The sequence below is a fragment of the Psittacula echo genome (genome assembly GCF_963264785.1).
Source record: "Psittacula echo genome assembly, chromosome: 11".
NCBI lineage: Eukaryota > Metazoa > Chordata > Aves > Psittaciformes > Psittacidae > Psittacula > Psittacula echo.
This window is the reverse complement of record NC_137746.1, coordinates 1,846,146-1,871,032: the sequence shown is the minus strand read 5'-3', so window position 1 is coordinate 1,871,032 and position 24,887 is coordinate 1,846,146. Positions and strand designations below refer to the sequence as shown.

The 24,887-nt window shown below is 45.1% G+C and overlaps 1 protein-coding gene across 2 annotated transcripts; it reads left to right on the top strand.

The window, feature by feature from the left end:
- Positions 1-187: 187 nt before the first annotated feature.
- LOC308225948 (organic cation/carnitine transporter 2-like) lies at positions 188-23,508 on the top strand. 2 transcript variants are annotated; one of them, XM_080627184.1, is made up of 10 exons: positions 188-755; positions 7,057-7,160; positions 9,382-9,536; positions 10,374-10,545; positions 11,458-11,584; positions 15,756-15,856; positions 18,481-18,695; positions 19,874-20,056; positions 20,401-20,536; positions 23,345-23,508. In XM_080627184.1, the coding sequence occupies exons 1-10, from the start codon at positions 363-365 to the stop codon at positions 23,358-23,360; spliced, it is 1,602 nt and encodes a 533-aa protein (XP_080483310.1). In that variant the 5' UTR covers positions 188-362; the 3' UTR covers positions 23,361-23,508. The 2 variants fall into 2 exon arrangements, with proteins under 2 accessions (XP_080483310.1, XP_080483309.1); XM_080627183.1 differs by lacking the exon at positions 23,345-23,508 and adding an exon at positions 21,065-22,924.
- Positions 23,509-24,887: the final 1,379 nt, after the last annotated feature.

Sequence of the window (24,887 nt, the reverse complement as noted above, 5' to 3'; positions counted from 1 at the left end):
CGAGGCGCAGCACAGCACCCGGCAGCTCCTCTGGCCGCGGCGGGGCTCCGAGCGCCGGTAGCCAGCGCCGGGCCCGGGCCCGCCTCGAGCCGAGCCCCCGCCGCGCCTCCGTGCGGACGGACGCACGGCATGCCGGGAGCCGCCTGCCCCCGCTGAGGCTGCGGCATCGGGCCGGGCCGGGCCGGGCGGTGGCGCCGGCAGCGAGCGGCCCCACCTGAGGGGCCTCCGCCTGCAAACCCCACCCCCGGCCGCTCCTCCGCCGGCGAAGCCCGGCCCATGGCGAGGCGCTCCGCGGCGGCTCGGGGTGGCCGCTTCCTGCTCGCGCCAGACCGGCCCGCAGGTAGCGGCGGCCGCAGCTCGCCATGCGCGACTACGACGAGGTGGCCGCCTTCCTGGGCGAGTGGGGCCGCTTCCAGCGCCTCGTCTTCTTCCTGCTCAGCGCCAGCATCATCCCTAATGGCTTCAACGGCCTCTCCATCGTGTTCATGGCTGGCACCCCCGAGCACCGGTGCGTCGTGCCCCGCGAGGCCAACCTGAGCGCGGAGTGGCTGAACGCCAGCATCCCGTTGGAGCTGCGGGGCGGGCGGGCCGTGCCGAGCCGCTGCCGCCGCTACCGCCTGGCCGCGCTCACCAACCTGTCTGCGCTGGGGCTGCGGCCCGGCTCCGACGTGGAGCTGGAGTCGCTGGAGCAGGAGCCGTGCCGGGACGGCTGGGAGTACAGCCGCGACGTCTACCGCTCCACCATCGTCACCGAGGTGCGCGGGGCGCAGGACCGGGGCTGCGGGAGGAACGGCGGGGTTGTCCTAATGCCGGATCTGTTCGCTTTGCCTGGTAAAAGTAGCCTCTAAGCGCAGCGCATTTAGTGCATGTGCGGCGGCTGCTGAATGGGCTTCATCTGGTGCCTGTATAGTGGCTTGGAGCAGGGGTCAGTGCAGGGATAGTGAGTGCGCCCGCCTCGTGGCTCAGAGAGGGCTCGGGTGATCAAAAGGGTTTGGTTTTGTTGTGCACGATGCAGCAGTCAGGAAGCGCTGCCGTGATGCTGTGTCCAAAAGGACACTGAACTTTATCTGTTCAGCCCGCGATGCCTCTGCTTTGATCGTGCCCGCTGCTTTGATGTCCCCGTTCACCTGCAGGGGCAAGTCATGTTCTCCTGTGCTCCTATGCACCCCATGAGCCAAGCCTGTGGTCAGGGCAGGCAATACAGTTGAAGCTGTGCCAATGGTCCCTCTTGTTTTAGGTGAAAGCTGAAGAGATACACAGGTGCTGATTGACTTAAAGTGCAAGGAAATAGATTTTGAGGAATACTTGAATTTCCAAACATGTATAGTTTGTTGGGGTTTATTTCAAAAGGCTTATAAACCGTTTGTACAGTCCCATTGCCTGTTTATGCCTGTGGACAAGTTATACAGAGCTGGAACTATAATTGCTGTTAATCCTTGCTTTGCAAAATGAGGTGTTTGGATAGTGATGGGTGTGAGTATTTAATGCACATAAGCATTAAGTACAGAGCACAGAAGTCTTCCTCAGGAGGACTGGGGTGAGGAAGGGAGTGTGGGAGAGGAGCTGTGGCAGCACAGGGAATCATGGAGTGGTGGCACTGGTGTTGCTGGAAACTGCCCTTCAACACACACAGCAGCAGGGCCTTGAGTGATGCACAAGGCATCACCTCACCTATTTGTAAAGAGCTGCTTGAGAGGAAAGCTGCTCTGAATCTCTAGACCCTGCTCCTTGCCAAAATGCACTGTTGTGTGAGGCTGAGCTGCTCGCAGGGCAGCGTAAGGCACTTGGCATCTTCTCATGGCAGTCCCATTCACGGCTGAAATGCAGGTTTTGTTCCAGTGCCTTACTATAATGTTTCACTTGGCTTAGACGTGGTTTCAGCTTTGTCTCTGGAGCTTCTTCACTGAGCTTTGCCTTGATGTAAATTAAAACATCCTGAGCTATCAGGGTATTTATTGTCCAGGAGTCCTATAATCTATGAGAAACAGGAGCTAACATCTTGCTGCGCCTCCCCAGCAGCTCTGGTTTTGGCAGATGTTCTGTGCCTGTGGGAGGTAATGTCTGTCTGCCCAGACATCGTGCACCAAGGCAGTGTTGGGGTTGGGTTTTTTCTCCCTTTATTAATGTCTCCGAGGCAGTTTTGCAAGAGCTGTGGCCTTTCACACACTTGCAGGTTTTTGGTGTTAAACTTGTTGCGTTTCTTGGCTTGCTGCTGCTGCTTTCACGATTGACCAATCTTGTGTTTCGTTGCGTATCTCAAACTCATTGAATAATCATGGAGACCTTTGTCCCAGATTTCCGCAGCCAAGGGAGGGGGAAGGGAGAATTGTTTTAAAGAAGGCTTTTTGCTGAATCTCTCCTGATTCTGGGTAAAGTCCTCGTTTATAGTTCTGCTTTTCAGAGATTTAAAACATTCAGTTCCTCCTCACTTGGAGAAACACTTCCTTTTCTCATACAGGCTAACAACAGGAGGTTGTTATTAGCCTGTCTGCAGTGTTTAACCAGTTCCTATGTAACAGAATCCCTGTCTGCCTTTTATTTCTTGAAATGCTGTAGCTTGGGGTATAAGAAAAGCTTTGCTTTGGCTCAAGAAGCCGTCTGTGTCACTCTTACTCCTCCGTAAGTCCCATAAAAAAAAGAATGTAGGAGTAATAAAAGTTCCTATGTGGTAATAAAAGGAATAAAACCCGGGGTAATTAAGGGAAAAGGCTAACTTCTGCCCGTCTGATCTGTTATGGGGCTGTACTGAATAACTGGGAATAGAATTGAGCAATGGAGTTAAGAGCATGAGTGGACTAGAAATATGATATAAGGAGAAGATGTTAGATGATACAGCAGTCAAAGCACTTGAGTCCACATGGGAGTAATTCTAACATACTGAAACATAAACAGGCACATTTTGTATACATGTGTTCACCCTCTGCTTCTAAGATGTGTTGTGGTGTTCATCGGTTTGAAATCGGTTCAGGGCAGGAGGTGTGCTCCAGGGCTGTGTGGTTTATGCCTGTTGTGCTCTTGCAAGCTTCAGGGACTGGCTTTGGCAGAGGAAGGATGCGCCTGATGGGAATTGCCAAGAGTCCTGAGGCTTGGCGCAGGGCTGGTGCTCTGTCCTGCATGGACATGCAGGGAGGGAAGGTTCTGGGTAGATCCGAGGGCCCAGAGGTTTACGTTCCCAGCCCACCAGGGATTCAGGTGCCCTGCTGTGCTGCCAGACCTGCTGGAGATCAGCAGGTCATGCCAGACCTGCAGGAAGGAAGTGGAGATGGCAGTGGAGACATCTGGAATGACAGAAATGGGCACTGTGGTACACCTGTGGAACGACAGGTTTCCATGTTCACCCTTTCGAAGGCAGAGGGATGTATTGTTTTGCTTTACCAAAATAGCCCCGGGTCATGGTAGACATTGTCCTCTTTTCTCCAACCCCCTCAAAAATGTGATGTATGAGGGATAGTTCAGTTTCTGCACTGGAGTTGTAAGATATTTGTCACTTCCCTTCCTGTTCTGTGCAGGTTTTCTCTCTGTAACAATTTAAAACAACAACAAGGGGAGAAATTGAGCAGAATGTATGTTTTGTACCTACAGACTTGTTTGTATTTGGATAATGAGCTTTAATGGCACATTTAGAGCTTCGAAGTATTTGAAATAGACAAATGTATTGTCAGAGGAAAGGGTGTTTAATAACACTCGTAGCTCTCGAATAAGCAGAGTATGTTTATATAGGTATAAACAAGACCAGATTCCGAATCAGAGCTCCTGAGTCCTCAGTTGTGAGGCTGCGAGATTGGTTTTGAAGAGCCTGCCTCTACTTGCAGGGAGAAGCAAGTGGTAGGAGAGAGACTACAGGAGGCTGGATTGACTTCAAAAGCTCTTGCTAACATGTTGACTTTATAAAGAAAATATTAGCACATGGGACCATCCCTCTTCGGTTTTCAGCTGCGCGTTATTCTCTGCTTGAGGAAGACAGCTTAAAAAGAAATAAATAAAGGAGTGGGAGGACCCTAGGTATTGTTGCTATAAAAATTCCTGTTCCTATTGAGCTTTTCCTTCCATAACGGGTGTAACCAAGTGAGGCTCTTGAAGTTGTTGTATTTGTCACAATTCGTCTTTGTTCAGGGTTGTAGTAATGCTGTTGGGGAAGTGGGAGTGTTTCTGCAGTGGAGCAGTTCTCTCTCATCTGAGAAACACCCTTTTGTCAAATGAAGGCCTAAATTCTATGGGTGATGGCCTTGCAACTACTTGTAACTATCAAAACATATTTGGTAGTGGTCTGTATTTGGTATATATTTGTTTGCTGTGATGCTATTGCAAGGCCTGACAATGTTTTGAGAACTCCTCTATAATTAGACTTGAAATTTCCATGTTATGATGCACTGGAAATATCGGGCAAATTTTATCCTTACGTAGGGTGGCATCTTGTTATTAGCAGCTAGGATTCTGTTATTTCCTCTTTTGCCATCTCTTACAAGGTGATATAATTGCAGTGAAAGCGGAGCAGGATGAGGGAGCTGCATCGGTGTCTGGATGAGAGCCACTGTGGGGTTTAGTGTTAGTAATTCATGAGGTGCCAGCTCTCCTTTCAAGGCATGGGGTGCTTTGCAAGTGCAGTGGACACAGAGCCTGCACAAAGGAAATTACTCTTTGCCCCTTCAGGTTTTGAAGTGTCTGGAGAACACAGAAACAGTGTTTTTCACTTATGGTACAGCAGTATCTTCAGCGGGACTTGTGGCATCCTGTCTGCTGGGACTTGCCTTGCGGTTTTAGTGTGATGCTGTTATTTTGGGCTGTGAATGTTGTTCACAGTTTGCAGTTTAAAGAACTCAAAATATTTCATCTTGGAGTCTGCATTTTGACTGTGGTTTGTGTGAAAACTGCGGGGAAGTTTTCTTTTTTGATAGAAGTTACATTAGTGTGTAGTTGCATGCTGGAAAGGTGTAGGAAATGCTAGTCTAGCAAGACTGATACAGTTCTACAGCCGCTGCTTAGTGTAATCCTAGCTGAACCTGCCATACTACTTCTTGTTCAGGTCTTCTACCAGTCGCCTCTTCCCACCCACCCTCACCTGCAACTGGTATCAGCCAGGAATCTTACAGAGGCGAATATCCCACCGCACATCTCTACTCCGATATATAAGTAATTATTGCTGGTAGATGTGAGGATATTTACAGGCATCACCCCAGCCTGATCATTGTTCAGGAAGAAGCTACAGCGCAAGATGTCCGAGTAAGAATATAAGTTTAAACTGCAGCAGAGGGTGTCCCCTTCTAAAGTTGTAATAAAATGGAGTTAGGATGCTCTGTGCTATGCCTAGAGCATTGAGTACCAGTGTTCAGCAGCTCAGTGCTTTGCAACAGCAGCAGCTGGTCTTTGAAACAAAGCTGAAGTGGTTTTCTCCTGTTTGGAGCCCCCCATACCTTGCTGGGGTTAATCTTATCTCTTTCACTTGGGCAAAGGCTGTTAGAGCTGGCAGGCCTACTCAAAGGATACTAAGAAATGAAAAAAGCACATGATTATAGAGCACTGGGTCATGCTATACCGTGTCCTAACAGCACTGCCAACAACAGGATTCAATCAGTAACTACTGGGACACTCACTGTTTGTGATGCTGGTCTATCAGTGATGCTCCAATGACTTCTTGGGCAACATACAGCTGAGGGAAGGGTACGGTTGTGAAATGGTTCTGGAAGGCTAATGACACCATCACTGACAAGCAATAGCGTAGACCTTGTTGGTGAGTTATTAAAAAGTTGACGACTTCAACATTCATTTACTGGGGCAAGAGGCAACAGACCTTAAAATCCCTTTGTTCTGATGGTTGTGCATCTGTGGAGTCTGTAAATAACTGGTATTGCACAACCAAGGCAGTTTTTCCTTGGATATTTGGTATTGAAGTTCACTTTGGTGCCTGGTTCAAGTGATCTTCAGCGTAACAGCTCCTAACATTGCTTTAGTAGAGTGGAGAGAAAAACAAGCTGGTAATCATTGCCACATTTAAAGAACCACTGTGGTCCCATCTGCCAATGCAAGGAGCTTTTGGCAGAACAGTGCAAAACATTTTACTACCATGAACTCTTTCAAGCAGGTCTCTGCCTCAGTGATCTGAAGAAAGTGTTTGTTAACGAGCACAAGCACATCAGTGTCTGGAAAGCCAAGTGGGCCACAGCTTCATGTCAAAGTACAGGGGGATGCCAACTCACAAGTACAAGGTGGTCAGCTGGAACATAATGACTTATTTAGTAATGACTGTAAATCACTGAGCTAGAGTTTTGGCTAGGTAGATTTTAGTTCTGTGATTGAAGATGACTGGCTCCAGTAGCTGGTGCAAGGATGGTTCTTTGTGAGTAGGCAAGTCTTTAGTAATGCAGGAGTTGTATTCATGGTCTTTGGTTTCCTGGTAAGTGTCATCATGTGTAGGCTTGTGATAACTACTGGAACCTTTGGCCTATGTGAATTTGGTAATGATCATTCACTGCGTAGTTCAGAGTTGCCAGATCCACTTTACTGAAGCTTCCTGGCTGGATTAGCCTCTGGTCGTCACAGAATTGCTCAGACATTCTTTAATCTGTAATGAAGTACAGCTTTTATGGAATAAATGCAGAGTTAATTGTAAATGTTAATTGCAGGTTTTAATCCACATGATATTGATAAGTATAGCAAGTTAAATCCCTTACATGAGTGGTTTGAATTTGTGATTAGAAAGCCACAGCTCTGACAGGAGCTTCTGTAATGATGTATAGTTGATGGTGTCGCAGGGTTTATTGGAGCAGTGCTTGGAAGGCTGGTGCCTGTGCCTCAGGTGGTGGGAGGCTGGAATGGTTTGGGGGGTAAGTGCAAGTATAATTGAGAGTTATGAAGTCTGAAATTCTGATTTTTCAGACATAGCAGCCCAGCATCCCTTCCCATTGCTTTCGTGGAGCTGCATCTCTGCAGCAGGTTACTCATTCCTCTTGCGGAGGTTTTCTGTCCAAAGGGCACGTTTGATCCAGGCTCAGCCGAGGCGTTTCGAAGGGAGGGGAGGTCATGTTTACCAGAAGACTTTCATGTTCTCTCTCTCTGCAGTGGAACCTTGTATGTGACAACGACTGGAAGGGACCCCTCAGCACCTCCCTGTTCTTTGTGGGCGTCCTGCTTGGATCTTTCATATCGGGACAGCTCTCAGACAAGTAAAGTATATACACCAGAGCTGCTGGCTCTGTTTGATGCTGTTTTGTAAGCAATTCTGAATGTGAAGTTTCCTGTATCTTTCTACAACTGCTAATACCTCTTTGTTCCGTGACTGTCTAATCTGAATGTCCAGAGTGTATAGGGAACACGTCCTGAACTAGAACGGAATGGTACGAAGATTGTTAGTGAGGGTTATCTTTATCTGTTTATTTTTTCAGCAAAACTGCTTCTGCAGCAAACTGGTTTTATGCCAGGAGCAGGTGTAGGAGATAAGCTTCATCTGGAAACATCAGATTAGGGATATTCTCTTCTAATTACTTTGGACCATGATCAGAGGGATTCCTGAGGCTTGTTTTCCCTTTTTTGAGGTCAAATTTGAAACTCCTTGTGTAAACACCCATAGCTTCTTTCCTCATCATCAAATGCAGCATCTAAATGTGATGATCTGCATGTGTGGAAGCTCAAAGCATGGCTGCTGCTCAGCTGTACTCCAGCAAAGCGAGGCTTTCTTGTCAAGCAGTCCAAACCTTAATGAATTGGAAGAAACTATTAGTTTCTGTGGTGTCAGAAGTCATCTGGTTTGTTTTTTAAAGCTCAGTTTTCCCCATTCTCTCCTTGGGATTTGCTGTGCAGTACATTGTGTGCTGTCTTCCTGATTGTCAGAGGACAGTATGTGGTCCTCTAACTTGCTGATTCACTTGCAGGGTTTATCTTTGAAACACAATCCCTGTGCCACGAATCTTGTAGCATCGTTCAGGGCCGTTGCGTGGTTGCCTGCTCATCGGGTTGGACCAACCTTGAGCTTGGAGGCAGTGATCCTTGAAAACCAAGCAGCTCTCCTGGCCTTCTCTCCAGAGCAATATGGCATGGATTTTTTCCAAGCAGATCCCTGATGAGGCCAATGTTTGCTCTCCCAGTGATGCTCCCTTCTGCCTTGTTTCTCCAGTCATGATCCTGCACTTCACCATGGCACAGCCAGCAGCCATGGCAGCCTCCAACCCTTACATCGCCAAACAGCTCTCCTGGTTTGCAAGCTTGCGGTCCAGCAGTTTCTCCTTTTGTCAGCTCCTAAGTCATCTGCATAAGGAAGTTATCATGAATGCATGCCAGAAACTTCCTGGGTCTTGTCCTTCAACCCCCCCCATGATGGCCAGTGTCTTTGAACACAAGGCTTCCTGTGGTTGTCTGAAGTTGGCCTCCTTTACTTCTTGCTGACCATGTGGACTGCAGTGGACACCCACAGCAATGCCAGTGTTGGTCCGCATGCTAATCCTGACCCATAAGCTCTCAACCGGCTCTTCATCCATCCCCAGAGAGTTCTGTGCCTTCTGGCTGCTCTCACATTTCCACTCTTCACTATGAGGTGTCTCCCACCAGTTCATCTGGGTGCTGCTGCAGGGCTTGAGTGCTTCATTCAGAAGAGCTCCCAGCCCTTTGTCTGCTACAAGGATGCCAAGTGTCTTAGATGGTAACTGCCCAACAGGTGAAGCAGGAGCAGTTCTGGTGCCAAAAGCCATGAGCTTCCCACTTTCAGAGTCATAGGAGTCTCCTCCTGCAGGTCCTTCACGTGGTGACACAGCTCCTCAGCAGCCACAGTCAAGGAGACCATCAGTGCAGCTCATCCAGTTACTCTCACAGGACATTGGCACTGACTCCTACAACAGCGTGATGGGTTGGGTTGAGTTTAATTCCTTTTTGCTTTAATACTTCATCAGTAGAACTGCTGGAGTCCCTTAAATTGGTTCATTTCTTACCAAGAGGAATGAAGATTGCAGCATGGGATCGCTCTACTGATAACAGCATCTTACACACCTCAGGTTTACCTCTCCTTCGGAAGCTTTCCTTCTTTGTATTTTACCATGCTCCTCTCCATCATGAACTATGCGCTCCTTAAAAAAGGATCATCTCATACTCCTGCATTTTACATAATTTGATGATTTTATTCCCTGTTCATCCTATCAGCAAATAAAAAATAGTGTCCCAGCATATACTTAAAGGCAACTTCAGCAGCAGCCCTTGGAATATTACTTTTTCTTGGCCAGTGGATGTTTTAATGTATTTAGAATAGTTGTGCCTGTGTCATGTTTCCTGAACCTCTGCTTTCTGCAGATGTTTTGTATCTCCCTGAAAATTCATATGATTAATCTTATTTTTCTGTGGCTGAAGATTTCATTTGTGCTGTTGTGTAATAATCTGTTTTCTTTAATCTGTCCATGGAAGGTTTGGCAGGAAGAAAGTGCTGTTTGCGACTCTGGCGATGCAGACTGGCTTCAGCTTCATACAGGTCTTCTCTACCAGCTGGGAGATGTTTTCAGTGTTATTCCTGCTGGTCGGCATGGGGCAGATCTCCAACTACGTGGCAGCGTTTGTTCTTGGTATGAAAGTCCTGCTGGGCACAGTATGTGTTCTCTCATCTTGTGCTTTTCCTGCTCCTTTTCAGTACTGGCTTAGGGTTGATTTGTTTGCCAGGCAGCACTGTAAGAGTGTCCTGACCACATGTGGATAACTTGTTCTCTCCTTGGAAGTTTCCAGTTGATAGAGGTGCAATCTGAATTAATTCTGTGGCTTATCATCCTAAAAAAGCAAAAAATCTGTTATTTGGAACAAAGTCCATCTTCTAGTTGGAGAGATAAGACACGTAAGACATGAATTCTCAGGGATTTCTGTTGTCCATTTTGGGGCCTGAGTGCCCTTTTGATTTAGAATATGTGTACATCAAAAGATTGCAAAGCTTTTTGGGCTAATAGCAAAATAGTCTTTCAGAAGGTGGTACAAGTCAGGAACCTAATTCAGGCATCTCTGAATTATTCCATAAAGAAGCTGTTTTCTCTCCATGAGCTGGAGAGGACCCTGTAGAGATCAAGCTGAGGTTAACTGTTGTGAATGTTCTGCAGTATGTCAGGTGGGTTTAGTTCCTCAAGTAAAATGTGAGATTCTGAGAAGATAAAAACGGAGAAGTATTAGCTACTGTGAGCCACAGAAATACCTTATGGCCCAGTTCTCTTCCTGTTTCATATATAAGTACCTGGGTTGATGAAGGATCACTGCGTGAAGCAGATCTGTGGTGCTTCTAAAACCACACAGCACACTGCACTAAATGCTGTAACTATCCCACATAGTGTATTTCAAAGCCAGTTATTAGAGGTGGGTTTGGTACGTTATGTGGTTGCTGTTAAGTTAAATCCTGCCCTTGCCTCTGCTGTTTTGAACAGGCACAGAAATCCTTGGCAAGTCAATCCGGGTGCTGTTCTGCACGCTGGGCGTCTGCATATTTTATGCATTTGGCTACATGTTGCTGCCACTGTTTGCTTACTTCATCAGGGACTGGCGGATGCTGCTGCTGGCACTCACTTTACCTGGGCTGCTCTGCATCCCGCTCTGGTGGTAAGTGTAAGTTACAAGGCTTCAATCTTTAACAGGTCCTGTCTGCAGGTTTCTAAGGTCCAGACTCCAACCAGCCTTTACCAATGAAATTCAGGAATGGGCAGGTGAAGAATGGACATTGTGTCCTTAACTCTTCCCAGCTGCAAGTCCATAGCTTTGCGGGTGATGTGACTTACGCCTGAGAAGCCTACTGTTCATTTTCTGTAGGCTTCTATAAAATGAAGCGATGCACATACATAGAAAATAAAGTCAGTAGCGCTCATCCTTCCGCACCAGCTGAAATCCATGAGTAGGCCTGAACTAAGGGCAGAAGGAGAAACCGGTTCTTTTGGGAAGCTGGGCAGTGCTCGCATGATGTAGATATGGCAAGCTACCCATCGGTACTTGCACATCTGAGACTTCTATGTTTTCCTCCATAGTCAAATACTACTTTTAGGTGGCATGTAACATTCAAATAGTCCACACGGTGGTGGTGTTTCCTCGCTAGCATTTGTAGTTCCCTCGAGTTTCTCATGGAATTGATTGGTGATTTCTGCTTTCTGACTTGCCTTTATGTGACAGTATTTACAGTTACTGATATTACGTGTGTTATTCTTCAAGGATGCACCTCTTTGCGTACGGAGTGCTACTTGTGTAGTCACGTTTCTGAATTCCTTTAGCTGTTTCCCCTACTCTGGAGGTTTTGATTGCTCTTTTTTCCCTGAGTCATTGCTAATTGCTTTCGTACTTCTAAAACCCACGAACACATTTTGGTCTGTTCTTGTCCAACGTGCTAGTCTGCTTTTGTAAACCTGATTTCTGTTGTCATTGCTCGAATTTCTGCAAGATGTGGCAGGTTTTGAGATCTTCATACCTGGAACAGTGTGGACTGATGCCTGCAGCAGTGCTTGTTACTCTGAACCTTTTATGCAGGGTCATTCCGGAGTCTCCTCGGTGGCTGATATCCCAGGGAAGGTTTCAGGAGGCAGAAGACATCATCCGAAAGGCTGCAAAAACTAACGGCATTACAGCCCCAGATGTGATACTTCACCCAAGTGATGTAAGATTGATTTAGTATCCATTAGACCTATTGATGACCATGTAAAGTGATTGATTTCCAGACATATGAATGGAGTTATGCCTGCAGTGATATTACGTACTTCTCAGATGGGTAAAAGTTCATCCTTTTCCTGAAAAGCAGAATACCCTTTCCTGCTTCATTAAGATTTGCAAAGCCCTTGCTGTCTCATCACCATGGGAATGCCAGCATGCATTCTTTTTGATCCAGTTTACAGCCATCTTTTCCCTTTTAAACTCTAGTTTTGGGGGGCAGGTAATGAACTTGACATACCTATTGCTTTGTGATCTGAGTACTAGGGCTGAACAGATTTTGTACTTGCACATTCTAATATAGTTCTATAAATCTTAACACAAGACTAATCCTGATGAGTGGCACCGGAATTAATGTCATTCTAGTTCATATTCAATTCCAATTTTTACTCCATGCTAAGGAAAACAAAACTTGAGCCCTGTTAGGGTGGAGTAGATAGCGGTATCCTCCCATCTATTTCTTGCAACATGTTCTTGTTTCCTGTAGGTATCTCCCCTTTGTCTGATCTGTTTGGTGACCTTAAGGTGTAAAAGCAATTCCACACTCATTCAGACCTGGCCTCCAAAGGTCAGACAGACAGTTTGCATAATCCAGGGGAATGGTGCCTTTCTAGGCAGATGTGTAGAACCTGTCTGGGCAGTTGCCCAATTGTTTTCTGGTTGACAGTTGGTATTATCTTGTAATTTATGTGACAATCCCTTGTATGCTCACTTGCTTTTCAAGGCCTCTGTCCCAGGCTAAGGCAGATGGTTACCCATTAAGTTTGAGTGTTTGCTGTTGACATTGAAAAGGCTTTGCTTGGGTTGAAGTTAGCTGAGGAGCAAACAAACTGTTTGTTCAGACTTATTTGTAGATAGTAGGACAGACATCCCGGCCTTGCTGGGACAGAGAGAGAATGCTGGGAGAACCCAGACCTTCTGAGGAGAGCTTTTTCCCTGGATAGTCATCAGGACATGGGGTTTTTCCCTTTTTTATTCCTCTTTTCATGCTGTAGCCATGAAAACTCACCCATTGTGAGTGGCAGGAGAACAGAATATTAGCTCCATCTGCAACATCTGCTTAAGGTCACTGTCCCTGGAATCCTCCGTCTCCTGTTCTTAGAAAGAAACATTGATTTGTTTGCCCCCTAAGAATGGGGTTAGATTACAGAACAGCAGAAGGCAGGGGCAAGGAAACACTGGACAAGGGGAAATGCTGACTTCTGCAGCAGGATGGGATGGAGTTCATGGTGCTTGTTTACAGATAAATCATTGCACATTAACTTTAGGAAACGCAGATTAACATTCTGGCACTCAAAGGGAAATGAGCTTGATGAACAGGCACTGTTTAAATGCAAAACTCCTGCCCATCTTTTTACTTTTCAAGGTCAAAGTAATGCCCTGGCCAAAAAAATCAGTGCAGAGCTTCTCACCCTCAGTGGTCTGTTTGCCCTGTTCTCATGTCTGCTTTCTGCGGAGCTGTGAAGCAGGAGGCTCACCGCCTCTTGGGTTTTCAGGAAGCTTATGCACACTGCAGAGAGGTTCTTGGGAATCTGGCTGGCTCTCAGCCCTCCTGCCTTTGGAATGTGAGTTCTTTGGAACTCTCCTCCTTTGGAGGAGCAACGCCAGCTCGTGTTTGGAGTATTCCTCAGCCCCGGGCAGCTGGGGAGCAGCACCTGCAGCATTCAGGCTCCGGAGATCTCAAAACCAGTTAGGATCCCGCAGGTGACTGGTTACAAACAAGCTGCAGGGCACAGATAGAGGCTGCTTGATTGAGTTATCCCATATGAGGGGAGTAGAAATGCTTGGGTTACAGGTTTCATTTCAAACCATCGTTTGGCCCTTCCTGCTCTTCTCTTAGCTTCTTGTTGTAGCCTGTCCTGTCAGGGATTGTGTTGTCCATTTATCCAGCTCCTAAAAGCCATGCTCATTTTTTCTCTCATCAGCTGTGGCTGAATTTTGCTGTTCCGGTTTTGTTTTGTGGTTGGTTTGGTTGGGGTTTTTTTTTCCTCCTTTTTTGTTTCCTGTTTGCTGGTTTCTTGGCAACAAATAGTGGCAAAACTGGAGAGTGCTTAGGAAAGATCATGTGATTTATGAGAAAGGCTGGGAGCTGCAGAGCTGACTGAAGCTGACTGGTGGGAGGTTTGGCTTCAGGCAGAGGGAAAGCTATCAAACATGAAGAACTTCGCTTTTCTTAGACAACAGAGATATATGAAGGCAAATACAGTGCAACTGGGTGTGCACAAGCATCAGACCCTCCAGGTCAGAGCAAAATAGCACTCAAAGAATTTTCACCTGACTGCAGGGATTATGTAAACTTCATGTTCCCATTAGCTCAGGTACAGTTTACAAGACATGGAGAAGATAATGTATGTCTTGAGTTGAGGGACAAGAGATAAGGGCCACAAATCAGTGTCCAGCAACTACCCTGCCAAAAGAAACATCACTAACTGAATATGGAAGAGAGGTTGATGAGGAATTAAGTAAAACTAATGGTTGCTTTTATCTCTTTAGTGGTGTATGGTGTCCTGCAATACATCTAGCTACTTCTGCTGAACCAGCCTGGTGTTTTAGGGGAAAAAAGTATTGTAAGCTGAACTAATAGAGTAGAGGATGGTATGTTAGACCAGGTGGAAAGAGTTGAGAAAAGTTTAAAGTCAAGAGTAATTGCCCTCTACTGTAGCTACAACCATAGTTCATTTCTGTAGGTAACTTATTTGCACATACGATGAAGGAGTACATGGTGCCAACAAAAGGCAATTCAGTGTTTAAACATGTTGCGATTTAATTTGACATCCTCAGGTCAAGCTGACTTAAAAAATCAAGGGAGGAAGTGATCTCTGTATACAGTTTATTGTGCTTGCACTTAATAGAGGTCAAGCAAGAGTGAGTCTTCTAGTTGTGGGAAGAGAAGTCTTCAATATTGTGAGGTGTTGGCTTGGCAGCTTACAATTCAAAAGGTGCCAAAATACTTCACTATTACCTTCCTTCATTTGAATTTTGAGGTGGATAAAGTGCTAAGGATGCTCAGGTGGATGCATGGGTTTTTTCTTGTTAATGTTCTTCTGTAAGACTGTTAAAGAGACCATTAAGCTGATGAGTGAGCAGCTGTGATAAATCCTGAAAACATACCATCTTTTGTGATAGCAAAATATCACCTGGCTAGAAAACTCTGATTCTTCTTCTGCTTTATCGGAGTTGATAGTTTAAATCAATGGACCTTTTCTTCTTAAAGCAGCCTTTATATATTCTGAAAAGCCTGTCCCTGTTACTTCTAGTTAAGAGTCTGAATCTGAGGAGTCTAAAAAAGCCTTAAATTCTTTCCGTTTTTACAATCTTATTGAGCACCAAACTTGTTCACATGCTTCATGGACAAGTACCTTTGCATTGTTTACATGGAAGTGGTTTTATATTGAGGAGCTGGAAAGTTTCACGGAGTAAGGAGAAGTTTGTTGCCTTTCTTTGCTTATATTCTTAGAAGATCATCTCAAAACCAGGCTAGATAATGATGAGGGCTCTTCAACTCATTAGCCAGTTTGTCTCGGTTTAAATGCATTACTGTTGATGAAGCATGAGAAGTCATTTACTGAATCTGCCCTGCTGCAGTTTAATCTTGTTAGTTCTTGCCTGGTCCTCCAGGTCCACTGCAGGCAGTTTATCACTTCTTTTGCTAGTCTTTGAAGACCATTCTTGGTCTTTGGTCTTCTGGCCCTCAATAAACCCTCTGCTTTTACAGATCATGTTTTTCAAGTGTCTTCTCGTCCTTGTTGCTCTCTTCTTGTCAGGGTGCAGTGATTTGCATGATCCTCAAGGTGCAGTGCTCAAAACTGGATCTGAGACCCTGCCAGCAGTGACATATAAATCAGAATTAATGCTGTCGCTTTATAATTTAAGTACAAAAGTAACAATAAGCAGTTGCTTTGTGGAGCCTCAGGCAGAAGAAATCATTACTAATTTCAGCCTAAATTTTAAGTGTCTTTACGTGAGGGAAGAGCAAGTACTTTCACAGGTAGTTGGCTCTTATGGGTAAAAGTAAGGGACCTGTTTCAGCCCTGCAGTGTATGCTATGGGAGGGAGTTACTTTCACAGTAATTCTGCTTGCAGGAAGTTAATGATCCCATGTTTGTTGTTGTTATTTCCAGCTGCAAGACCTGGATTCCCAGAAGCAGCAGACGTACACCATTTTGGATCTAGTGAGAACCCGAAATATCCTCACTGTCACGATTATGTCAGTGATTATTTGGTAAGCAAGCATGGTTCAGGAGTATATAAGCACAAAAGCAGATAACCAGTTAAAACCTGCTCTTTGAACACAAAGGTGTTCTGAAGAGATACATACAAAACCAGCTCAAAAGCCACCAGCCTGCTGGCTGAAGCAATAAAAATCTGGTTATGTAGGTTCTTAATCTCAGTAACAGTCTAGAAACACATCTGGATTGTTAATCCTTTCTGAAGCAGTCAGGCGTATCCTGAACTGGGCCAGAATCAGATCAGCTGGTGATGATGTGTGGGAATCCTGCCTTATATTGGGCCTTGGGGAATGCTTTTCTGACTGTAACAGTCTTCAAAGAGGAATAAGTCATGCCCTGTCCTCCAGTCAGAGAACTACAGGGGTCTGAACACATCCATGCTTGACTTAGGGGGAAGAATCTTCCTATCACTTTTGTGTTGTCTCTTAAAGGGATAAAGCTGCCTTCGAAGTTTTAACCTGAGATTTCCCTAGACTTTCCTGCTAGCTGCTCTGTCTGCCTGCTGTCTTCAGATGGGTTTTGCACTAGCTGAAGCCATACTTTGATTCAACAGTTGTCATTCGCCTTTACTGGAAATCTCAGTGAAGCTATAATTGCTCAGAAGGGAGAAAACAGAGAGGGTAATCTGTAGCCTGCCAGAAGCTATAAAAGTGAGGTTTAATTAGTGCATGTACCTGCAGTGTCCTAACCAAGAAGGTCTCTCAAGTGCTTTGGGGCTAACTAAGTTTATTTGCTGCCTTTTTGAACAATGTTCCTGTGCTTCAGTGGGGCAAAGCTTTGGAGGTCAGTTCACAGAGCTGCCAGCATGTACAAGCTGATGTGGCTTTTTGGGTCAAAGGATGACTTGGCTAATATTTAAACCAGATTCCATTGCCCATCACCAAGAATATCAATTCAGTTTCCAGATATTCTGCATTATGAACCAAAAGAGCTCATAAAAGCAGCTCTGTAAAAGAGGGTGGTTGCAGGTAGCAGTGTATCACCTTTACATATTGCCAAGTGTTTTGTTCATTTTGAGTAAGTAGCAACCTTTACACTAATCCCTTTGCTGGGTTTGCATCAGGGAGGAGGAAATTCGGCTTCTTCTCACTCTGGGGTATGTAAATACCTCCAGAGGTTTTCTACAAAATGTAGAACTGTTGTCAAGATCTGCCAGTGTGATAAACTGAGACAAACTGCTGCTGCAAGTGAGTTCCAGCAAACACAGCTTATTGTGTATAGAAGTAACTCCTAGGAGCACAGTGTTGTGGAAAACACCGAGTAACTACCTCTAAGAAGAATAGTTGTAGCTGGCAGGGCACACTCAGCAGAGGGGAGTCACCCTCAGCTGTATGGCTTCGTACTTCCCCAGGTACAATGCAACTTATTTTAAGCAATTGAACCGTGAAGGCTCTTCCATGTGAAGTGGGGCAGAGGAAGGACTAATCTTTTGTCAGTGACTCCTGTTGTGCTGTGCAGTGATTTTGCTCCAGTTCTGTTTTAACACAGATGCTGAAGGAGATGAAGTGCTGAGTGCTTTGTACCCACCATTGCACCTGGACAAGTCATGAGCCAGTGCCCATTACTTCCTTGTTTATTGTGTGTTGCCGGTGAAGCATGACCTTGTCTTCCCAGCATCTCCCAAGACATGACAGGATTTGTCTCTCAGGCCAGTTGTGTGTTTCCGTTGATCATGTGGGAGCCAGCTCTCATCTGGCAGCAGCACAATTAAGGTGGCTGTGTTCCTGGCCCCCAGGCTCTGTCCTGCTGCACTGACCAGCCCAGGCGCCGAGCCATGCAGATGTGGCTTGGATGCTGCCCAGCCAGCCTGGGGCATGGCAGAGAGAATCCCAGATTGTTTGGGTCTGCTGTGATGGTGTATTCCTTCTCTCTGACTTTATACACAAAGCATGGAGGGTAATGACCCAGAAACAATGTTCTTCACCCAGAGCTCCCTGGTAAACATAATGAAGAGCTATGGTACACCACAGTAGCAGTAAAATTCGGTAGTGCAGACTTTCAGTTTAAGACTATAACTACTAGTAATAGGAACTGCTGTATCCTCACCTTAGGGATGATCATCACTTCTCTCCCAGGGTATGGGTTATGTGATATTAATATATGGAGGAATACATGAGAAGTAGTCAGCCCCCCTCCATCAGCACAGTAAGCAGAGACAAATGAGATATCTAAAAGTGACAAGTGCCCAGAGCTTCGTTGCAGGGTCTGAACAAGAGTGGGATGGACAGTTGCACAGTCATGCAATGGCATCAGAAAAGATGTATGACCTCTCTAGCACCTATGACCATGGGCTCATAGACCTGTGCCTCAGCAAGGCTAGCAACAGCTCTGGAGTTACCTCATTGTGGTAATGTTGAATAGGATATTTTTAATCTTTTAAAATGTATTTTATTCTTTGAATTCAAGAGCAACTTGGGAGATAAAAAGCATCAGCACTGTGAAATTGCTGTCTTGCTCTTTCTGAAGTTGGCACTTTAGTTGCTTCAGAGGTGAAAGAATTTGGCACATGCTGAATTTGCCTTCCAGAGTGGTTTCTGTGCTTAACAGATGTAACGGGTTCATAGCAGCCTCAGGAAGAAGAGAAATTAGTCTGATCCTGTTATTCTGCTTCTTTCAGGATGGTAATCTCTGTTGGTTATTTTGGACTGTCTCTTGACACACCTAACCTGCATGGAGATGTCTATGTGAACTGCTTTCTCTCGGCAGTGATTGAAGTTCCAGCCTACATTATTTCCTGGCTGCTCCTTCGAAATCTCCCGCGACGGTACTCAATGGCTGCTGCGTTATTCTTGGGAGGCTGTGTTCTTCTCTTCATTCAGCTCGTGCCTTCATGTATGGAATCGTTAGTTGATCTCAAATATGTATGATAGGTGAAGTGCAGTACCCTGCCCTAGGCAGATGTGGAGGAAAAGTGTCCTGAGGGGGACTAAATACAGGTGTTCATTTCCTGTCTTTGTCCCTTGGTTCTCTGTGCTGCTGCACAAGGAGCTCACACAACATGTCAATTCGAATACATTTTGAAAGGTGGGTCATTGGCTTTGTGGTCTGTTGGGATTAGCATTGTAGTCCAGATTTGCCTTTCATGCACATCCCTCACAAGATGCCCTGGTATGGTCCAAGTGTAAACCCAGGACTGGACAAACCAGACTTTGATAGGAGATTACCAAGAGGCTGCAGAACTTACTTCCCAAGGAGCTGTCAATGACTGTCTCTTTATGTCTTGTTTCAAGAATTATATTCAAGGGAGTCATTGTGGAATCATTTTTGCTTGGTAAAGATGCGTGTACTGAATTGGTATCAATAATTAAGATAATGTTTGGCAATTGGAAAGGAGAACAAAATAACATGTTTTGGATATCAAACTATATGTATCTTCAGGACAGTTAGATTAATAGGGTTATGGACTCATTATTGATAACGATATGGAATATGATAGGGGTTGTTGTTGCTTAGTGCTTGTTTACAAATCAAAGCATAAACAAGAGAATGCATAAAAGCTGCCTTGCTTACGTTATACAGGTAATAGATGTGTTGTGAATCAATTGCGCACGGATACGATCTGTTTTCATTTTCAACTCTGTCCCAGTTAAAGTTGACCCAGCTTCGTGTAATTAAATTATTGACTTGCAGCTAAGAATGTTAATGAGAAACCAGAGCAGGAAACCAAAAATAACTTCTTTCAAATGTTTAACTTGGTTCACTTTATTAAAAAGGGATAGAGAGCAATAGCAAAGATCTGAAATCTTTCATGATCTCTCCCATTCTTGCTCTGTTCTCCTTATTCTTTGCTTGGCAGGAAACCCCATGCCCAAGAGGGAATTAAAATGTTGAGTCCTAATAATTAAGAATTAAAACATAAAAACGTTGCCCATGCTTGTAGAGATGTACATGGGAAAAAAGATGCCAGACACTGGGATGAATTAGGCAGGAGTTATACAAACACAATGGAGTTGAGAGATGCCATGCATTGTCAGAGCTTTATTGAAGTCCTTCCTTCATTTTGATTTCAGATGTTCGTGCACTATCTATTCTGCTGGTGATGTTGGGGAAATTTGGGATCACATCTGCCTTTTCAATAGTTTATGTTTACACGGCTGAGCTCTACCCAACAGTAGTGAGAAACATGGGAGTTGGAGCGAGTTCCATGGCCTCTAGACTGGGCAGCATCCTCTCGCCTTACTTCGTTTACCTCGGTAAGTAATCTCCTTTTGGGGGGGAGATGCTGGTGGATGGAAAGCAATACTTTCTACCCACATCAGTGTCCTGCCTCTGCAGGTCCTTGGGCTTTTCTGCTGCTCAAGAGATGCTTTGAAGACTCACAATCTGATTCATTGGTGATCTGATCAGTCTCTTGAGATCCTTAACCCACATTTATAACAACAATGCTTTGAACACCAGACTATGAGGGCAGCTGGCTGGGTTGTTTTCTACTGAAGGCATAAGTCTTGCATGGTTAAAGCCCTGTACCTAGGTACAAGCATTACCAGCGACTTGGAACTGATACTAGCTTGCTTGTTTGTTTAATGTATTCTGCTAGGTGCCTATGACCGATTCCTGCCTTACATCTTGATGGGGAGCCTTACTGTGCTGTCAGGAATTCTGACTTTATTTCTGCCAGAAAGCTACGGAATGCCTCTTCCAGACACCATTGACCAAATGCTGTTGGTGAAAGGGTAAGTGTCGCCGTGTCACCTTCTGATCTTAACACATCTGTTCTCTATATGCAGAAGGGGAATGGACTTCCCCAAGTGTGGCCATATTCCTCTTCCCAAGTGCGTATGTTTTGGACATCTCAGCTCCGAATTTATCGTTTTGCTCTGAAGGCTGAATAGAAGTCCATGAATGCATTTAAGTGTATTGCTTTATAAAGGTATAAGGACACTTTGTGGGTTATAATCTGTCTTCCTAGGTTCTAAAAGTACTGGGGAAGGGCTGAACTCTTCCAGTTTAGTTAAACTGACCTAAAAATGCATTGAGAGCCTTTGAGCTTTTGCCACTGCTCTGAAGGTGGCACATGAGTATACGCCTGGTGTAGGAAAGGGACCTGTCCAACTGAAGCCAACAGGATGTTGAAATAAGGAGGCTGTAATATCAAATAGGGCTCAGGGTATTAAAGATTTTTTTCCTCTGTTCCCCATCTATTTTTTAAGTGATTTTTTTCTTTCTTTTTTTTTCTGCATTTCCTTTTCTTTTTTTCCCAGATTAGAATACAGACCTGCCTTTAGAAACAAAAGGGATTCCAAGGAGGAAGAAGAAAATCCAGAGATCTTTAAAAGCACAGCTTTTTGATGGAACTCCTGTGTACTTCCCTGATGGACTGAAAGTTAAATGGACTTTTTCTTCTAAAATGCATTCTAGAAAGGGCTAGTGGCAACACTTCCTGTAATTTTAACCTTATTTATTAATTTAAACACTGTGTTCCATACGTTCTCTTTTTATATGAGCAGAAGTAGTGTATAGCCTTCAGTGAGCTTTGTCAGCCACAGCTGGTTTAATAGGGAAGTACCATGAACAGTATCTGAGCAATCCTGTGTAACTTTAAGTGTGTAGTTCAGCTGAAAGATACTTGAAAATGAGTTCAAGGGCTGGCAGGTACCTGGATCCCTCAGTGAACCTTCCCCACAGCTAACGCACATCAAGAAGCCAAAATTGCCAGACAAAGCTGCTAATTGGGTTTGATGCCTGAACTTCTGTCTGTGGACAGGGAACTTATTTATGGAGGTGATGAGGACATCCCCCTGATCTCACTCAGATGACTTTGCACATGCTGAGTTTGTTACCAAATTCAGGAAGATGCAAAGAAAGATTTTGAGAGTAAATTGGAACTTGGTGTGTTCTCACTCAACACAGAGGGAAAGGGTTGTCTTGCACAAACTCTTTGTAAGCACTGAAGCTTTGCTCACGAAATTCACTTGATTCCAACCTGCATGGAGAAGCTGTTTACCTGCCTGTGGCCTGCTTCCAGGGCAGACTTACTTTGAATGATGCAGAAGGTTTTGTCTGTGTGTGGAGGGAGTGGTGGTATTTGGGGTTGTTCCACTTTGGTGGGTGGCGAATGTTTTGTGTCTGTTGTTTTAATGTCTCCTGTGCAATTTGGATGATGGAAACAATTCTCCTGCCCTTGTTCTGTGCTTTTCACACAGTGCACATTCACATGCACACAATTAATGTGTTTAGAGCTATGTTGTGTGTTAATCTGTGCCACTGTATTCGCCTCATGGTGGAACGTACTGAGAACAAACTTCAGAACATGGTTCTCTGAGCACTGGCTTGCGATTCTCGGGTGCCAACACTACAACTACTGTGAGGTCTGTTATTTCACTCAGCTCTCAAGTAATCACTGAATTGTTCTCAGCCTGTTTAAAGAAAGAGATCTCGTTGACAATCTGCCAAGAAATTGTTCACTGAGTCGTGGGAGCACCCTTGGCATTACCTGTGTTTCTTTAAATACATGCAATATATCTGTACACCCCATCTCATTTGTGCTGTTCTGATTATACTTGGACAGATGTGAATGGTGAAAAATTTCTCTCTTATGGCACTTGTCTGTATTTTGTTCTGTCTTGTTGAGACCTAATAAACAGAACATCAACCTTTGTAGCCAAAGCTTTTAGGGGCCTCACTTTGCTCCGGGACCTGGTTGTGGGAGTTGTCATAGAACCCCAGCCTGGTTTGTGTTGGAAGGGACCTTAAAGCTCCTCCAGCTCCAACCCCTGCCACGGGCAGGGACCCCTTCCACTGGAGCAGCTTGCTCCAAGCCCCTGTGTCCAACCTGGCCTTGAACACTGCCAGGGATGGGGCAGCCACAGCTTCTCTGGGCACCCTGGGCCAGCGCTTCAGCACCCTCACAGGTCACAGACATGACCAGAATGGTTCTGTCTTCTGAATACAGTAGGCATCAGCTGATTCCAGTCTCTCATTAACCAAGACTTTGATTCCCGCAGTCAGACTGATGTGTGCCCTTGGGATTGCTTGTTGCAGAAACAAGAAAGCTGAAAACACTGTATAGACTATAGTGGTTTGTTTGCTTAAACTTCCTACCGATGTCTTGAGCTATAGGGTTTGCTCCCCTTTTCCTGCATTTTCTCCCATACTTGTTCAGTACTTCAGTTTCTGAATGCAGCAGGAAGTTGCCCGGTGGTACCAGCTCGTACTGTCAGCTCTTCCAAAGAGAGAAGTCCCCATGCTTGGGCAGGTTCAGTGTCACTTCTGTTTAAGTTGACAGGTTTAAGACGCAGTGTGGGATTTGGAGCTAGTGCAGAAATAGCGGATGGATTTTGCAAACCTCACTTCACATCATACAATTGCCCTGACATGAGCAAATACATGGCAGGAGAGTGCATTAACAGCCGGTCTCCCTTGCCCAAAAGACAGGATGTGATTTCTCAGGCCTATCACCTTGTTTGGAATACTCATTGCGAACTTAAAAGAGCCTGTTCTAAAAGCTAAAATAAGGTTCTCTTTTTAAACCTTATTCCTAGGGGCGGGAACATTTAGAAGCTGCTGCTTCTCTGTGTGTTGCGGGAGAGTTATCTGATAACCGCAGGAATCTGAGCTCCAACTTCCTTGTAATGAACTTGCCAGTGTAAACAACTGTGGCCCGTGAGCCTCTTCCTGTAAACTGCTTCAGAAAACAATCCTGCAATGGAAGATCCCTGCTTCCCTGAGACAGGAGCGAGTACAGGAATTCCTGTCCTAAAGCACAGAGCCCATTTAAGGTCCAATTTAGCTCTTGTTTCTTATCCACTGTTCTCTCCAGGTATGTGCCTTGATGGAGGGACTTTTGTTCTTGCATATTTAAGTATTGTGATGTTTACTAAAGAGGGAGGGGGGAAGGAATTGGGGGGTTTTCTTGCAAAAAGGGGAATTTCCTGCTTATGACTAATGCCACAAGCACAATGGCAGCCTCTGTGTCAAAAAATACTGGGGGATTTTCCTTGCTTATGTTTTGAAAAGTATGAGTTGGAAACATGGGCTATATTTAATATGGCATCATGGCTACCTTTGTAATTCCTTTTCTATCCTGCTCTTTTCAAGTTTATCTCTAAAACAAGGGTCTTGTTCTCCTGGGTAGGCACAATCCAGCTCATAGGTATCGCCAAAGAAGTTGAGGGAATATCTTGGTGTAGGTGGGCGATCTGTGTGCAGATGAAAGGTCCGGATCTTGTCACTGGCAAATGTCAGAGTGGCATCAGTGCTGGCAAGAGGTAAGGCTTGTAGCACTAAGCATGGCGGTACCTGCGGAATAAAGTCCTGGTGCTTCACCATGCCTTGAATCCCAGTGGAAGTCACACACATTGTCCCTTTGGTGAAGAGCTGATGGGGTTTAGTACTGGTATCTGGTTGCTCCTGAACACTGGTCTTTCCTGGCACGTGCTGGCTGTGGCAGAGGGGCTGCTCTCTGGGGAAGTCAGTGCTTTTGCTGCTGTTATCCTCGAAGAAGCAGTGAGAGATGCCTTGTAAGGGGAAAGGGACAGGATTTACCTTTGCAAGAGGCGTTGTGATAAGTCTATGAGCTGCCGGTACTGTGGAGGAAGGGAGTTCTGCTTCATAGGCTCACCACGGAGACTCTTCCCTTTAATGCTCTCCAGGGCCCTGAGCCCAGTAAGCACGTGAGGACACTGATGCTCTGTGAAATAAATACCTATTTCAGGATTTGTAGAACAGAACCTTAATCCTAGGAGTTGTAAATGGCTTATTAAAGCCTAGAATGGGCTCAGGCGTCGCAATGCCTTACTTACAAATGCCCTTGGGGTACTTTATAGTTTAGTGACAGCCACAGCCTTGTGTATAGAAAGATGTAGAAATGTCTTTAAGTATGTAAATATTCCTACCTGTAACTAGATTGACTCTTGAGGTTTTAGTAATAAAAAAAAGATTGTTATTTGTAAAACTCAGAATGAAATCCTCTGGAATTATTTCAAAATGGAGCGTTCTCATATGGGTTTTTTTACATCTTCATCTTTTTGGGGTGTTTTACATCTTCATGTCTTAGGACATTTTGTGTAGTGGAGCTCCTTCATT